The 16897-nt window shown below is 57.4% G+C and overlaps 1 protein-coding gene across 1 annotated transcript in view; it reads left to right on the forward strand.

The window, feature by feature from the left end:
- Positions 1-1020: 1020 nt before the first annotated feature.
- Positions 1021-16897, forward strand: part of LMX1B (LIM homeobox transcription factor 1 beta) — an 81960-nt gene continuing 66083 nt past the window's right edge. Inside the window, exons 1-2 of the mRNA XM_039861434.1 lie at positions 1021-1173; positions 1993-2179. Coding sequence (XP_039717368.1) covers positions 1035-1173; positions 1993-2179 — 326 coding nt within the window. The 5' untranslated portion in view covers positions 1021-1034. The remainder of the gene's footprint in view (positions 1174-1992; positions 2180-16897) is intronic.

Genomic DNA, 16897 nt, shown 5'->3' on the forward strand with positions numbered 1-16897 from the left:
CGGTGCGTCCTACCTCGGCCAGCAGTCGGAGTCCCCGGGCGGCCACTCCTGGCCGGCGCCGTCCCCTGATGGAGCAGCTGCGCTCCCCGCCGTCTGCGCAGTATGGCCTCGCTCGGGGCCACTCCTCTCAGTGCTTTACAAAATATTAATAATAAAGAAGGCAAGAAAGAAAAAAGAAAGCCTTCATTCCCCAACTCCCAAATCAATTTTTCAAGGGGGTGGGGCAGAAGGATTTGTTAGGAGGGCGACCCAAACTTCTGCGAGGGGCCAGCGGGGCGCTCGGCCGGGCCGGGGCTCCCGGGCCCGCGCTCGGGGTCAGGCGCAAGCTGGGGGCGCGGGGAGCCCTCCCGCGAGGGGGGGGCGGCGACGGCACTATTTGACGTGGAGCCGCCGGCTCATCCCGGCGCAGGGATACGAGGCGCTCCAATGAGTTCAAATGTCAGGAAGTTTGAGGAGGGGTGAGGCGGCTCCCGGCCGGAGTATCCCTCCGCCGCCAGCCCCGGCTCTAAACCGAGCGGCTCCTGCGGCGCACCATGGCACTGGAGTAGTGCGGGGAGCGCGCCCGGAGCCCCGCGGCCCGCTGCGCCCCGCCCGGGACCCCGCTGCGCCGCCCGCGCCCCCCCCCAGCCTGCGGGGCCGCCCCTGCACCCCCGCCCCCTCCCCCGCCCGCCGCCCGCCGCCGCCGCCACCGCCGCCGGCGTCTCCTCCCGCGGCTCGGTCTACCGCCGCCGCCGCAGCCCGGCTCCGGGGCTGACAAGCAGGTGACAGAGGAGCCGGCGCGCGTGGCTGCGAGTGCCCGGTAGAGCGCGGCGCGGGCTGCAGCCGCCCCGGCCCGCCCGCACGACGCCGGGGCCCGGGGCCAGCGCGTCGCCGCTGCACGCTCGCCGGGGGCAGCCGGCGGCCCCCGCCACAGCCCCAACCCCGCGGGGGCCGCGCCTCCCCGGCTCCGGGGCCGCGGCGGCGGCGGCGGCGGCAGCGGCGAGCGGGCAGGCGAGCACCCTGGCCGGCGGGGCCCGCGGCGCGCCCCGCGTCCCATGGATATAGCAACAGGTCCCGAGTCGCTGGAGAGGTGCTTTCCCCGCGGGCAGACGGACTGCGCCAAGATGTTGGACGGCATCAAGATGGAGGAGCACGCCCTGCGCCCCGGGCCCGCCACTCTGGGGGTGCTGCTGGGTGAGTGCGGGGTCGGAACGCCCGAGTGGTCATGGGCAGGGGACAGGGGCCTTGTCCCGAGGTGGAAAGAGGCGTCCAGGCCAACGGATAAAAGAAATGGTTTGCAAGACATGGGGATGTGGGGAACACAGAGAGAAGACTCGGAGTGATCAACAGAGGGGCATCTAGCTAGACAGGCATCCTGATGGGACAGAGGTATGCAGGGACGTCACCTAGGAGGAGGGTGGACGGGACAGCTCCAGCCGCCATCCCCATCCCCATCGGGCCTCGGTTCTACAGCTGCCACTCCGGGAGGGAGGTAGGAGGCGGGTAGCAGAGGGTGATGGAGGACCCAAGTGGTCACCTTGGCAAACTTGGGAGTGGTGCCAGGTCACTTGGGGAGGGGTACCTTCTAAGAGAAAAATGTCCCCTGAGTCACCCAAACCGAAGCTTTTGGGGAGATTAGGGACAGAAGACCACGAACGCCACTATGGGGCGTGTCAGCCAGAAGCGCCCCAGCCTCACCTCGGCTGTCTCGGTCCCAGCCGGCTACTCCGCGCCGTGCTTGTTCTCATACGTGTTAACACCAAGCGCTGGATCTCCGGAGAAGGGGAGAGCGCCGCGCCAAGGCTGGAGGCCCGTGGCCTCTCCGCGCCCGAGTCCGCGGACTGGGACGAACTCGCTGAGGCTGCCCGGCCCTTGGCGCGGTGGCCGGGGGAGCGCGGGCGGCGCGCCCGGCTGCCCTCGCCCTTGGAGCCGGGGCTGCGGCACCGCGCGGCCAGGATGCCGGGGCCGGGCTGGTCGGCGCTGACGGCCCGGCTCTCGTCCTGTGCGCTGCAGGCTCCGACTGCCCGCATCCCGCCGTCTGCGAGGGCTGCCAGCGGCCCATCTCCGACCGCTTCCTGATGCGAGTCAACGAGTCGTCCTGGCACGAGGAGTGTTTGCAGTGCGCGGCGTGTCAGCAAGCCCTCACCACCAGCTGCTACTTCCGGGATCGGAAACTGTACTGCAAACAAGACTACCAACAGTAAGCGCCTCTCGTCCTCCTCCTTCCCCACCGCCGCCCGGCCCTCGAGCCCGGCCATCCCCTCTGCCAGGCCAGGCCCGCGCCCGCGCCCGCGCCGCCGCCGGCTCTGCGCGCCGCTGGGCCTGTCAGCTCCGAGGGCTCCGCGAGCTGCTCATCTCCGGCAGGGGCGACTCATCCCAGCCCGGCCGACATTGGTGGGGTGGCCGCCGGGAGCCTCTGGCAGCCCATAGTTGCCGTCCTTTGTCCGGAAAACCTGCGCTGGGCCCCTGAGTCGGGGTGCAGGACAAGGCCCTGGGCCGACCGGGGGATACATGCTGTGGTCCTGGGACAGGGCCTGGCCGCAATGAGGTCTGAATTGGGGACCAAGAATTTATTTCCAAACGAAAGCAGTGTTTTAGGGAGTCAGGCCCCGGCGATGTGCTTCTCCAGCCCAAAGGGAGGGTTTGTGAGGCTTTGGAATTCCTGGAGCACGGAGGTGGAGTGCAGGGGTGCTAACCGCTGCCTGAGTGAGCCCCCAAACCCCCTTCCTGCCAGGTTTCATGCTGTACTTTTAGTCTGTGACGGAGAGAAAATGATGTCCATCCTCCCCAAACCGTTCCATGCGGGACTCTGGCTCTTATAATTTTCGTTGGCTGAAGAAGCTGTCTAGGAAGAGGACCTCAAGAGGTGGCAAACCACAGTCTGGGGCTCCCCATGGGGTGGGGAACTGACAGAGTCAGCCTTCCCCAACAGGCCTTCTTTCTTGCAACGTGTATGTGTTGGGGCGGGGTGGCCTGCTCTGCCCTGGTGTGGCTCAAGCCTCGGAGTTGAGGCCAGCGGTCTGTGGCCTGAGCTCTACCTGCTTGCTGACTTTTGTTTTTAGCTGAGACTGGATTTATCTGGCAAGGAGCTTGGGACAGATAAGAGTAGATGCAGGGTTTTGTTTTGTTTTGTTTTTTCTCTCTTCCATCTGGGTTTTGTGCCTGGCAGTGTGATTGGGAGGGAGGCAGAGAGGCACAAGAGCTGAAAGGGGGACATGGGGATCCCCACAGCATTACGGTGACCAGTGGATACCTGCAAGAACTTTCTAGTGAGGCCTGGAAAACCCTTTCAGATGGAGCTGCAGAGTGGGTAGGTTGCTCAGGTGGTTTGGGACTCAGAGGGGACAGCGTGTGCCCAAGCCTCTGGGAACAGGCTAGGTTGCCAGTGCCTGATGGTCAGTGCAGCCTGCTTGCTCTGCCCAGGGAGTGTCTCTAAATCTCTAAAGGCCCTGCCAGGAATTGGAGCAGCTGGTGTGCCCCTTCCATACCTCTCCAAGTGCTTGGCTGAGGCCTGGAAATAGTGGGACCCGCAAGTCAGAGACCTTGAGAAGGAATCGGGTTCTACTCTAAAAGGCTCTGGCCGAGCCTCACAATAGAACCTAACCTAGCTGTGCTCCCCTGTGCTCTTCCTACTGGCCCAGGGCTCTGCAAGCAGGAACTGGGGCTGGGTTCAGAGAGTTCAGCTCTTTCGCTGATCCCAGAGCCCACCTGAGGTCTCCCCTCTGAAGCAAATTCCCACCCCCATTAAGCACACTGCCGTTGATTGGGTTTGCATTGTGCCCTGGGCTGATGGGATTCTAGTTCCAGGAGAAGGTGAGGCTGCCCGTCAGTCAGCTCAGCCACAGGCAGGCATAGGGCAGCACAAATAAAATGGGGAAAGTAGTTTAGGGTAAATGTGGTCAGGGATTTTGAACCAGCCCACGAAGCAGTCCCTCGGCAGGGTTTACCAGCCTCCAGCCCACCCACATCCCGCCGTCCTGCAGCCTCACTCTGCCTGCCCAGCCCGAGCTCTGCTCTGGCAGTGCCACTTCCTACTCAGCTCAGCCACCAGCCTGAACAACTCAACACATGGGGGCAGGAGGCCCAGGAAACTGGAAATGGGCCCTCAAGTCATTTGTGCAGGTTTTTGAAAAAAAAAAAAAATTAAGCATCGGAAAGACTCTTTTCAACCTCTTGTACAAATCTGCCCGTTCTCTCCCTGCCCCAGTTGTTTATGGAGCTTCTTTTTAAAACGAGGAGAGGATAGATACCCCTGGTTCTTCAGAGCACGGAACTGTAAAGTCACAAAATCTGAGCTGGGTGTTCCTCTTAGAGCTGAGCGGCCCATCGCCATCATTTTACAATTAAACATTTGCGATTGCTTTGTCAAAAGTATATTTGTTTAGAAAGAAAAAGAGGCACCTAAAGAGCTTTCTTCTTCAGTGCAGTGGAGGTGTGTTTGCAAGTGAATTTGGGATCAGGGCAAATCTTAGGTGCCGAGTCCCTTAGTCTGGGTCCTGCAGGGCTGCGACCTCCAGGTGGGCATTATTCACAGCCCTCATGGTGCCCCTCTCCTCCCTGACCCCCTCTTTCTTCCAGTAACTCCAATTAGGAATCTGCACTAGGCGGACTGATGGGGGACTGATAATGGGTGATGAAGACAATTCTGGGGACAGATACCCAGGTGGGTCTCACATCAGCGTTTCTCAGGGAGAGCTAGTGCCGCCAGGCAAGCAGGGGCTCACTTGAGAAGCGACGTTCTTTGCACGATAAGAATACATTTCACGATTAATTTTTTTCTTTGAGAATCGCAGAGGCATATTTATTGAATCTGTGCATAAAAGCTTTCAGACGAGAATCCAGGCAAGTGGGCACAGAAACGTTCCTTCTCCATTTTGTCTTGTCTGCCCGTCAGCGGTATTGGGAAATTGACACTCCCCCCCACCCCTTTCCACAGTAACTTTTGAAAAAACGAGTCCTCCCCGTGAGGAGCAGCCGGGCTCGGTTCTTAGAAAGAGGTTGCTGTTTTTATTAAACATCTATTCCTCCTCTCGATTTGTTTTCGAAGATCCCGAACGTTGTTTTATGCACCATGGGGGTGATTAACTGGCATTCGGGTGCTTTTAGTACCATTTGATCAAATCTACCGGCACGCCCTGCACAGGCAAAGAGAGCTCGGGCCTTGGCATATTCATGCATATTTCGAAAAAGTCCCCTTTTCCTCCTACGCATTTTTTGGGGGCTTCTAAGGAGAAACCCAAAAACATCGGACCGTTCTCCTCTGCCCGGGGCTCTGGCCCCTCGGCTGCCCGAGCTCCTGGGATAGAAAACCCGGTTAGAAACCGGGAGGAGCCGCGGCCTCTAAACGCAAAATCACAAACACCCGTTCCTCCCTCCACCGGAGAACACATGAAAATATTACAATATTATCCCCCCTTCCCCATTTTTTTTTCTTGGCATCTTGGCCAAATAGAATTATGTAACTCTTTTCTTGCCGTCTGTCGCTGGTCTGGAAAGGGTTTCTATCCTGAGGAGGTGGCGAATTCCTGGAGGAGGCTCCGGAAGGGGGGAGGGTCGGCGGGAGAGTCCAAAAATCTGTCACAAAATGGAGTCTAATCGCTTGTAAGACAGCTCCCAAGTCGGGCGACCGGAGACTCGGCCGTGTGCGAGCCTGCGTGCGCGGAGAGGAACGGGGCTTTGGCCGGGCCGTGCGCCCACCTCGGCGTCCGGGGCTTGGCGGCGCCCTCCGCCCGCCGGGCCTGCCCAGGCGACCCTCGCCTTTCTGCCGCAGTCACAGAGAGAGGGCCCCGCTGAGCCTGCGAGGGTCCCCTTGGGCTGGCCTGTCCAGGTAGGATGCTCCCACCTCGGCAGGACGTGGGCAGCAAGGCTTTGATTGAGTTTCACAAAAAGCTGTCTGAGTCCCGGGGTGATTTTTTTTTTTTTAATTTACCCCAGCTGGCTGCACGCAGCTCCAGTGGCCCGAGCAAGCTGTTCCCAGCACATTCCTTTCCTCGGAAGTGTTTACACCGGGAATGGCCTTCCTGGGAGGCTCACCTCCCCTTGGAGCACCAGCAGCAGCAGTGGAGCCGGGGTGTGGCACAGGGGCAGAGCAGTGTTGGCCCTCGTCTTTTCTGGCTCCTGCGTCTCCCAGCTCGGGAAGCTTCCTATAAGGCCTTACTGCAGGGTGTCAGTTGCCAGCAGCACCCCCTACACCAGTGGGTACCCCAGCTGGCGTGGCCCATCGGATTCAATCAGGGCTGTAGGCATGCACTCCTGACTGCAACTCGGGTTCGAGGGCCTGGCCTAGAGATGGATCTCCCTGGAAGGAAGAGCCAGCGCTTTGTCTTATATAATAATAATAATTATAATTATAATTATAATTATAATAGGCCTCATAGTGCTCTTCTTGGGAATCTGAGGACTGAAGGGCTTTCTTGCCAGCCCAAGCCTGGGGACCCTCTGGCCCCTGGGAGGACAGCTCTCCATTTAACCCCAGCACCTCGGCTGCAGGCGGAAGGGTAAGCAAAGGCCTTCCTGAGGCTGCGTGTCTGCTGCTGACCCGAGGCATTATTCACAGCTGACTCCTGGCTCACCCTGTATTCCCCAGGTTCTGGGCTCCCGTAGCCTAATTTGCTTGCTGGCTATTTCTCGGGTGGGGGAAGCAGGCTCTGAGGATCTCCTCTGGGGTGTGTGATTGGAGCCCCTCAGCTGCCTCTTGCTTGGTCCACTGGAGCCAGGCTAAGGACCGCACAGCCCTGGCACGTACCTGAAGCTCTTCTGTAAAATGGGGATGTACCCACCCTGGGGAAAGTGTTCTTATAAGGATTCAAGAGATAAGATGCCCAAAAGGACCTGGCATCCTGTCGCCTGGAAATGATGGTTATTATCACCATCCGTGTGGCAAGGAATGCCTTTTCTTCAAGGACACACACCAAACTGCCCATGGGTTCCATGCCAGGCAGTGGCAAAACTGGTATGCCAGGTTTACCATCAGCCTGTCTATGCCGGGAAGGTGAGGGGCACCATTCCCTTTGCCTGAGGGAGACCCTGTCAGGGCTCTGCCTCCCTCAGTGATGAGAAGAGCTCAGACTCTGAGGCAGACCTGAGTTCACCTCCCAGCCCCAGCACTAAGCAGCTGTGTGATCTTAGCCAGGTGGCTGCCCATCTCTGAGCCCTGGGTTCTCCATCAGCATACTGCTGGGGACGATGATATCTTCATTCTATGGAGTCCAGTATCCTCTTGCACACCTCCAGAGAGGCAGAGAAACTTCTAGTTGTAGGAGTGAGAACAGATGCCACCTGTGAATTTTCAGGAAGGACAGGCAGCAGGGTGGGGCTGGTGTGCCAGCCTGTTTCTCCTTAGGGACGATGCTGGGTGAGAGTTGGTCCAGAGCAAAGACCTTTCCACTGGGGACCGTTGGAATCTCCAGGGTCTGAGTCGAGCTTGGAAAAGCATACTCAATATTATGATTTCATATTTGGAAAAACTGTTCATGCTTATTGTTTTTGTGATTCAAATGACAGAAAATAAGGTTCAACCAGCATCTCTGAGGCTGTGGGAAATTCAGAAGAGGGGGCGTATGGGGGATAGATCCAGGGATCGGTGTGTTTCTCATAAAGAAGATGAGGTTTAAAAGGTGAGCAACACAAGTCTAGGCTGTCAGAAAGATCTTCCAGCCCAGGGTGGTTTTTTGGTCCCTGATGGGCTATACCTACCCAGGGAACTTCCTCTGTCCTGCAGCTGTGGCTGTGAGGTTTTTAAAACAAAAAGGGGGCGGCACAGCTCATCCTACTTTGGCATTAGTTAGGCCGAGGAATGGAGGATACTCTCAACGACATGAGTTACAACTTCCAATTTGTTGGACACCACAGTCAGGCCTCAGCTTCAGGGGAGAGGAGAAGAGAGGGTTGGTCTTGCCTGGGACAGGCCCATGCGAGCTGTCAGTCACTTGGGGGTGCAGGAGGACCCTGGGCCCTTGGCTCTCTGGCTGACCCAGCCCTCTCCAGCCCTCAGATTCAATGCTGATGGCAGCAAAGAGCAAAACCAAAATTATATATATTTATTGCCACTGCAGTAAGAAGTGGGGAGGCAGTGGTGGTGAGGGGCGAGCCGGGCTGAAAACCATATTTGAAAAAGTTGATTCACGAAGGCAGAGGAAGCAAAGTGGCAGACGTTTGCCATTTCATCGACCGGCTGGTGTTCTCCATTCATGTCATAAATGTCTCCTGTCATTTGAAGCCAAAAGCAACACGATTTGGTTCCCCGGTGGCCTATAGGGTTTTTCTCTTTTTTTTTTTTCTTTTTTTTCTTTTTTTGCAGTAAATGTTTATTTGTTAATAATATACTTTAAACAGCCTAGCCTTGACCTCAAGTCTCCTGAAGCATCCATCTTCTCTCAGAAAAAATCTTTCAAAGTTTGTGTAATTTTGGGGGAAAGGTGTAACTGACGGGGCAGTGAAGGGCCTATGTTTGCTTTAACTGCTGCTGCTTGGTGGAGCGGTGGGGTATAAGGGGCCACTGTGCTCAGAATGGCAACTTTCTTGGGTTTCAGGCCTGGCTGACAGCACTTCCTCGCTGCCCTGTACCTTTGCTTCTCCTGATCAGTACAAATAAATTTCTGCATGGGCCCTTCCTTTGTTATTCCCGGGGCAATATTCTATCCATTTCTGTTCAGCCTCTTGACTGACAGCCGCTGGACCTGCCCGGTGGACCCTGGGGCCCTGAAGAGGGTCAGGGGGAATATAGGGGCCCCGAAGATGTGTGAATACATGGGGGTTGGGGAGGGGGCTTTGTCTCAATTGGGAGCCTGGGTCAGACTGGCCTGGACCAACGACAGAGCTGGCTAATGGCAGAGCACCTGGCTGGCCCTGCACTTCGTGAACTGGGGGAAGTGTCGACGGAGGGAAAACCTGGTTCCTGGAGTCTGGTTCCAGAAGAAACAAAGATGTTTGCTTCCTGGCCAGCCTGTGCTGTAAGAGGTTTCCCTGGGAACTGCGAGGTACTTGCCAGCCGGAGAGGGTTCTGAGGGCTGCCCAGAGCAACAGAGGTGCCCACCAGGGCTGGCAGGAGTGAGGAGCCCAAAGAGCTGCTGGCTAGATGCAGAAAGCTGAGTGAACATTCAGGACACAGGACCGCCAGGGGTCCACACCCCACCCCCACCTTCAGCCCTGCTGGGTGCTGCAGAAGCAATGAGGGGTGAGGAGGAACAGTGCCGGGCTGAGACAAGCTGGGTGTGACTGCTCTTCCCCTTCTCCTGCCTTCTGCTTTCCTCAGGGACTCAGCGACTGTTGTCATGTGACTCCTGAATTGCCATAGTTACTGGGCTGTTGGGGTGTGGGTGCCCGCCTAGGCCTGAAGCTGCCTGAGCCTGTGGAGATGGAGAGGACCAACGTGCTCAGGGGCCACCTCTGCCGAATAGAGGTCCCCAACGTGGGGCACATTTTTCAAAGGAAAGAGTAAGATTGCAGTGAGAGATCCGGGGTGGAGAACATCTCTGAGTGACACAGGCCAAGGGCCTTTAGGGAAGGGCCGATGGCTATTCTTGAGCCTCAGTTTTCTCCTCTGTGAAATAGGGGTGATAATTCCAATCTCACAGGGGAAAACGAATCTGTCTCTGTGGATAAAGTGAAACAAACCCAAAGGTGCCAGCCTGCATTGGGCATTCAGTCAATGTATGTTTCCTGCCTGCCCACCTGCCAGGGAAGTGAGCCAGAGCCCCTGCCTGGCAGGAATGCATTGTCTGCCTTGCGTGGGAGGCCCGGAGAGTGTGGCCGCCAAAACAGGCCTCCTGGAGGGGCCGAGCCCACCTTCCTGCTCCTCACCCAGGTCTGGGGCCTGTGTTTTGAAATTTTCCCTTGAAAAGGGAATGGGGCAGGTCTGGCTGTCAGAAACCGGTCCTTGCAGGCAGGGAGTCAGCAGCCTGTGGATGGACCTCCCCCCCACTCCTCCCCATTACTGCTGAGGCACGTAGGTCCCATTTTTCTTCCACAGACTCTTGAACATGGCCAGTGTAGATGTGAAATCGCAGGAGCAGAGCCTTACTGACCCCGGAGGGGCAGGCCACAGTTGTGCCTCTAGAAGGAGAAGGTATTGGCCTTTCATGAGTGTTTGCGATATGCATTTATCACTCACTCCAGCTCCACGTGTAGGCGAGGAAACCGAGGCTGAAGGAGTTAAGTAACTTCCCGCAGGTCCAGAGTTACTCTGTAGCAGATTTTTCCCCAGGCGGGTCTAACTCCCAAAGCCAATGGGATCCCTAAATCCTCAAGTCCTGACCTTCTCGATAGCCCAGATTCCTGCTCGGGATAATTGGGATTCTCTCGAGAGCGCCCAGCCTGGAAGCTTTTGGGGGATAACTGGCCAAGGGTTGGGAGGGGTGAGAGTAGGGGTCACTGCCCTCTTGGCGCGGGAATGCCCTGCAGGGCGAGCCTTTGCTAGAGAAGGAAAGGTTAGAATAACTGCCTTTCTCCTGGCGGGAGAGCTTCCTTCGCTGCCCCGGGCGCGCGTGGGGCGGCTCTCAGTGGTCTCCATCCGCACCCTCGTCTGGGCTCACCTCTCTGAGGGGGCCTGCTCCTCGTTCTCCTTTACCCTGAGTGGGCAGCGCGGTGCACCCGCTCCTGGGCTCCCGGGCTCCCCGGCCGAACCGCGGGCGCCAGCGGCGGTTGATGAATTTCGGTGTCACCAGGGGTTTAGCCCGGATTTGGGAACCTCGCGCTCTAATATGCGCACACGGTCCTGCTCTTTCTAAAGCGCAGCCCTTTCGCCCAGCCGCTGATTTATGAAGGAACCCGATCCGGGACGGGCTGAGCTGGAGCCGGGAGCCTGGGGTGGGGTGGGGGGCCTCCCCGCGGCAGCCTTCGGGCTCTTTAGCGTTTCAGGGGGGCCCTTGGCAGCTCCGGGCGCTCTCCTGGGCTGAACTCGGGGCACCCTGCCTGGTGGGGCCTCCCAGGGACCGGGAGAAGCGAGTCCCCTCGGAGCCACTTACACCCGCTGGAAGGGAGCGAGGCTGGCGGAGAGGGTTCGTATTTTCGATCGAAATGGAGCAAAGCCCTCGCCCCTCCCCAAGCCCTCCCGCCGACCCCCTCGGGCAGGCCCAAAAGCAGCGAGTTCAGGAGGTTTGTTTATCGAGGGAATAGAAAATTGAAAAGAGTCTAAGACCTTTTTCCCGCCTGAGAAGTGTGCAAAGTCCCTCAGCTCCTGGAGGCGGCGAGGCGGCCCCAAAAGCTGAGTTCCCGGCGCGGAGGTTCGCGCGACCCCAGCCCCCCCTTCTCCGCGCGCCCCGGCCGCAGCGCGGCGGGAGGGCGGATTTTTTTCAGATTTGGTTTGCAGGGGGGAAATGTGGTTGTATCAATCCACAAATATTTACTCTTAACAGACTTGTATCTGTGGAGATTTCGAACAAAGACAGTTTAGGGGGATTACAAAAACCCTAAACCCCGTTTTTCTCCCGGACTCGGTGCTTTAAATGCCAATTACAGGCGAGCCATATCCAACAGCAACGGGAGGCGGGTAGGTCGGGGACGGGTGGGGGCGAATCCAGCCATTAAATGTAACTTTTCATTATGAAAAGGATTTCGCCGGTTTTATCTTCTAATAAGATTATGTCACGAACACAAGTACCTAGGATGGTGCTGAGTGACAGGGCTCTGTCGTTTAATCAGAGGCTGCGCCGCTCAACCCGCGGGGCCCTTTGTCCGACGGAGTGAACGACGGAAACTCGCCGTCCTAATCCCCTTATTCATGTCAAGCAGAGAAAAGAAGCCGAGCACCTTACAACCGTGTCCCCTCCACCCCTTCCGAGGGTGGGAGGAGGGGGCTCCGGCTCTGTCGCCCCCTGCACCTTTCGTTTCTGAGCGCGCTAGGGTCTCCCGTGCCCGCCAAGCGTTGCAGCAGGGGTGGGGGAAGGGGTGCCTTCCTTTGCGGGAGCCTCAATTGTGAGCCTCTGGAAAATGGGGGCAGTGTCCCCACGAATAGAGGAAACCGACTGGGGCGATTTTATTTTATTTTATTTTATTTTATTTTATTTTATTTTATTTTTTGCCTCCGCTGACAGCACGGACCGCTCTGTCTCCTCTTCCCAGGAAAGGCGGCACTGGGGGGGTGGGGGGTGCACGCCCACCATCCCCTTTACAGCAGGATTGACAGGAAGCACGAGGCTGCATGGAGATGCCAGGCTGGGGTCCTCGGAGAGGTGGATTTCGTTGGATCGCTGGGACTAAGGTCCCGACGCGCGTACCCCTGCGTCTCTCCAGGGTTGACCATTCCTGCTGTTCGCTCGGCCCCGTTTCTTCCGACGGCGAATTCCTTTGTTCCACCCCCTGCAGAAACCCGCTTCTCTGCCCGGCCCGTGGCGCCTTTATTCTCGCCACCACCGCCACCACCCTGGCCCCAGTTTGCAGATCTTTCCTGCAGCGCCCAGTCTACGCAGACCCAGCCGGGTGCACCAACAGGCCCCTCGACGTCGCCGCCTTGCCCGAGCCCAGCTGCCTACTTGGACAACTATAACTCCAGCCAGCAGAGCGGGCGCGGACTTTAGCCGCTGGCGTTTGCCTCCGGGCACAGCGGGGAGCCGCGGGCGTCTGGGGAAGCTGCTGCTCGTTGTTCCGGGTCGCTGCACCGGCTGAAAAAAAAAAACCAAAAGCAAAACCAACACCCCGCAAATGAAACCCGCGCGCCCCCCGGCTCTACTCTGCTCCCCTCCAGAGGACTAGGCCGGCCACCCTGGGCCGCTTCTAGGATCTCAGACCGAGGGCCCCCGGAGTCATCAGAGCTGGAGGGGAACTTCGGAGGAATTCGCCTCGAATACAGCCGACTTGTTGGCCGCCTTTTTAAAGCCTTTTCGCCGTGCTCAGGGGCAGCTGCCTGCGGATCCCAGTGCGCCTTGGGAGCGCTCTGGAGACGCCTGACTGCTCGCAGTCTCCTCCCTCTGGAGCCCAGGCTCCAAGCACAGGGAGGATCGGGCTGAGAGCAGGGTGTCACCTCGTAAAAGCGACAGGCAAGGGCTGTTTTATGGGGAGGGAGAAGAGGCAGGAAGTGTTGCTTCCATCTCTGGCCGCCCTGGGACAGAGCCTCGATGGAGGGAGCCCTATCTGGGTGTGGGACGCCGGGAGGAACGAGGTAGGGTCAGAGACAGTGGGGTCCTCCGCCAGGCCATTAAACGTGTGACCAGGACGGGCTGGAGCTGGGAAAGGCACGGACGCACTGACCGGGAGCCCAGAGCTCACCTCCCACCCGTCCTCTCCTCGAGCCCCCTCTGCAGTCCCCGGGCCCAGCCAACAGCCCGGGCCCTGCCTCCCAGGTCGGGGGCGGGGGAGAGACTTTCTCCCTCGAAACACTTGATACCAACTTTGTTTTTTTGGCAAGAAAAATAAGCCTTGTTTGGAAAGGGGGGGTGGTCGAGTGAGCGAGGGAAGGAGCGGAGCCTGCGGCAGAGCAAACTTTGCGGATTAGGTTTCAGCGCCTCCGCCCCACCCCCAGCCCTGCGGCGGTGATTTGTGTGCGGGGGTCTGTGACCCTGGGAGGCATCAAACGGCCCGCGGGAACCAGCCGAGTTCAGAGGGACAGTGGGCAGAGGGGCGGCCTAAGACAACGCAGATGGTTCATATCAGCCCTGCCTGGCCGAGCCCTGGGCTCGCAGCGTCTGCCTGCCAGCCCGGGCTCCCGGGCAGGGAAGAGGCCTGGGGTCTTCTGGGGAGGCCAAGGCCTGAGCCTGAGCGGTATTGGGGGGCCAGAAAGGCAGCGGTCAATGCCCGGTTGGCCGCAGCTGAAAGGAGGCCAGGCAGCCAGTGACAGAGCTCCTCCACCCCAGGTCTGACCCCATCCAGCTCTGGAGGAGCCTGACCCTCCTTGTCAGCCCTGAGTAGCCTCTGAGCGCTCATTGGTCAGGAAGGGAGACCCTCCAGCCTCTGCCAAGTGGCCAGTGTATCTCTCACCCCTGCCTGGCAGGCAGCCGATGCTCATCCAGGTCATAGTGCCCTTCCCCCAAGGACCCTTAATCACCTTATTCTTCTCAGGGAGGTGCCCTGCCTTCAGCCTGCCTGCTATGATGGGTTTGGGAAGCCCCCACCTCCCCCTGACATTCATTCATTCATTCACTCACTCACTCACTCACTCACTCACTCACTCACTCACTCATTTTACCACTGTGGTAGTGCCCTGCCCTGCCCTGCCCTGCCCACTTGAGCCTTGCTACCTGGCCTGGGCTAACTCTGAGGGTCTCTTCTCTTTTCTCCTGCCTTGACCCAAGAGAAAGCTCAGGAGATTCATTCATACCTGGGCCCAGAGTCTGTCTTTGGGGGTGGGGGCCCACACCAGTCTTGGCCTCTGAGCCTACTGCCCCCTCTTTCCAGAGCTGGAGCCTGGCTGGCTGTTGACATCGACAGGCCCAGGCCTCCCTGCCCTGATCTTTAAGGCCTGGCTTTCTCGGTGGCCTCCAAGAACCCTCTTCAGTGACCACAGCGATGGTGCAGCAGGGCCACACCCGCCACCAGGACCTGGGATGCTTTAGAGTGTCCCAGCTGAAGGGCTCTTCAAAATCCTCGTAGAAATGGGAAAATCCTTGTAAAAAGCTCCAGATGCGGCCAGGGCTTGCCCCCAAACCTTGTTCAATTGTAGCAGAATGGAGGCAGGAACCCCGATCTGCTCACCGCTAGGTCAGGGGTCTTTGCAGCAGCTCCACAATTGTTTCTAGAACCCTCTCCCGGACTCTGGCTTTAGCAGTGGCCTACTCTGCCCTCCCTGGACTGAGGTCACTGGGAGAGGAAGGCCTTTGATTCTGGTTCCTAAAAGGGGGTAATAGGTAAGCCTCCACGATGAAATGATTTTGAGAGCTTTTTAGATAGCACGAGCCATGTGGGTTTGGGAATTTTATCTTCTAAGTTGGGATACTGAGGGACAAGAGCCAGGTGAGCACAGTGCCACATCCCACCATCCCTCCGTCCTGGTGTCCAACTCCCAGACACCCTGGGCTTGGCCCTTTCTCTCTAAAGCAATGATGGTGGGGGGGGCAGTGGGCTGCGGGGACCTCTCTGGGCTCCGTCTCCCAGGGTCCCTGCCTCAGGGGAGCAGCCGGCTGGGTCATCTGTACACGAAAGACACATCTGTCCTCCACATGTTGGAGGCCAAACAGAGGACATGTGGTTTGGGACGTGTTATCTTAATCATATTTATTAGCCAATCCTGAAATTAAAAAAAAAAGAGTTTGATATTGTTACGATTCGGAAAAGATCCCCCAAATCTACAGGGCGACAGATCAGCGGCGGCTGCCAGCAACAGCCAGGTTTCTTTCAGCTGAGATCAGTACATGGCTTTGGAAGTTCTTTGGGTTGTTCTAGTGTGATGGAATCTCTATGCTGTGAAACACTTACCGCTTTCATTTTCCCAAGCAGAGATCTGAAGCAGAATTAATTACCTTGCCTTGACTGATAGTTGTTCTGTTGGAGTATGGTTCTAATCCTTATTAACGTTCTCTAAAGTCAGGCATGAAATATGACTTTTACAACACACTCTGTGGCATATGTTTTTCTTTCCCGGGATATTTTTCAGGCTATCTCCGAGCTCACTGCTGTTCATTATTTTTGCCATAGGTCTAAAGTCGCCAGCCCCAAAGCCAGTCCCCGCACAGAGCACAGCCAAGGGGGCGGAGGGCGGGACTGCCACATCTCTGCTCACGACGCAAATTGCGTCTGATTATTGAGCTCTGAATGTTTTCCTCCATCATGTTTTTATTAAAAACTCCAGCAGTATATTTACTCTCGATGGTGTCTTCATTCAGGCTAAAAAAATAATAATAAAAAAAAAAGCAGAGGGCTCCCCTTCCTAGAGCAGTATGTAAAGAAAATAATTTCTTATGACCGCAAAATTACCGTCCAGACCTAGTCCTAGGAAAGCTGGCCCTTCTTTGACAAGCCCAGCAGGCCGGGAGTTTTTTTTTTTTCCTGAGTGTTCCAGCTGCTGGGGAAACAGACCAGGGAGGAAGCCCACAGAAGCCTCCATTCCGCAGGGTGTTCGGGGCACCTCTCAGGAGCTAACACTTCCCAAGTTTGTGAGCTGCAGAAGGGGGCCCAGCTGCAGGGGGTTTGCTGACAGGCAGGCCCAGCCCAGAGGGCATGGACCGCAGCAGCAACAACCACAACCACAACCACAGGTGCTTAGTGAGCGCTCCTGGTCAGCAGGCACTGCTCGGGGCACTCCCATTCTTCACCTGCATCATGCCCTGGGTGCCGTTATTACTGTCTTTTTCAGGTAAGACAGCTGAGGCACAGAGAAGTTGAGTTAACTTGCCCAAGGTCACACAGCTAGTAAGTGGAACTGGGGTTGGAGGCCAGATGCTCTGGCAAGAGGAAACTCTCGGCATCCTTTGGGAGGGCAGATTCCGGCCCCTTGCTGGGTTCAGCGTCTGGTGGTGGCTGGGCACCAGAGCTCACTGTAATTCGTTGAATGAAGGCTTCATAATTAATGGCCAGCGTTCACTGCTGCTGCCTGTGGTAAAGGTTTGATGGGGATTAGCTCATTGAACCGTCTCACTGCCCCGGGGCAGGCATTATTATTATTATTATCATTTCCCGTTTTTTGCAACACTGAAGCTTGACCTGAGAGGTGCAGTTATTTCCCCAAGGTCACATAGCTGCAGATGGCAATGATAAGAGCTGCCATCTACTGGGCACATGTTATGTCTAGGCTCTGGGCTAAGCCCTTGGCACCCCAGATCTTGATAGGAGTTCCTAAAAGCTCTATTGTTTACCCCGGTTTCCGGGTGACAGAACTGGGGCTCAGAGAGGTGAAGCCATACACCCAGGGTCACACAGCCAGGTGGGAGCTGTACCGGTATGGAGCCAGCATGTACAGGTTCCAAGATGTTGTTCTCTGGGTTCTCTTTAGCCTTGAGGGGCCTGAGGTTAGGGGGGCACTCAGATTAAGCCTTGTGGGTGGGTCTTGCTT

The sequence above is a fragment of the Pteropus medius genome, unplaced genomic scaffold (assembly GCF_902729225.1).
Source record: "Pteropus medius unplaced genomic scaffold, Ma_sr-lr_union100, whole genome shotgun sequence".
Lineage (NCBI taxonomy): Eukaryota > Metazoa > Chordata > Mammalia > Chiroptera > Pteropodidae > Pteropus > Pteropus medius.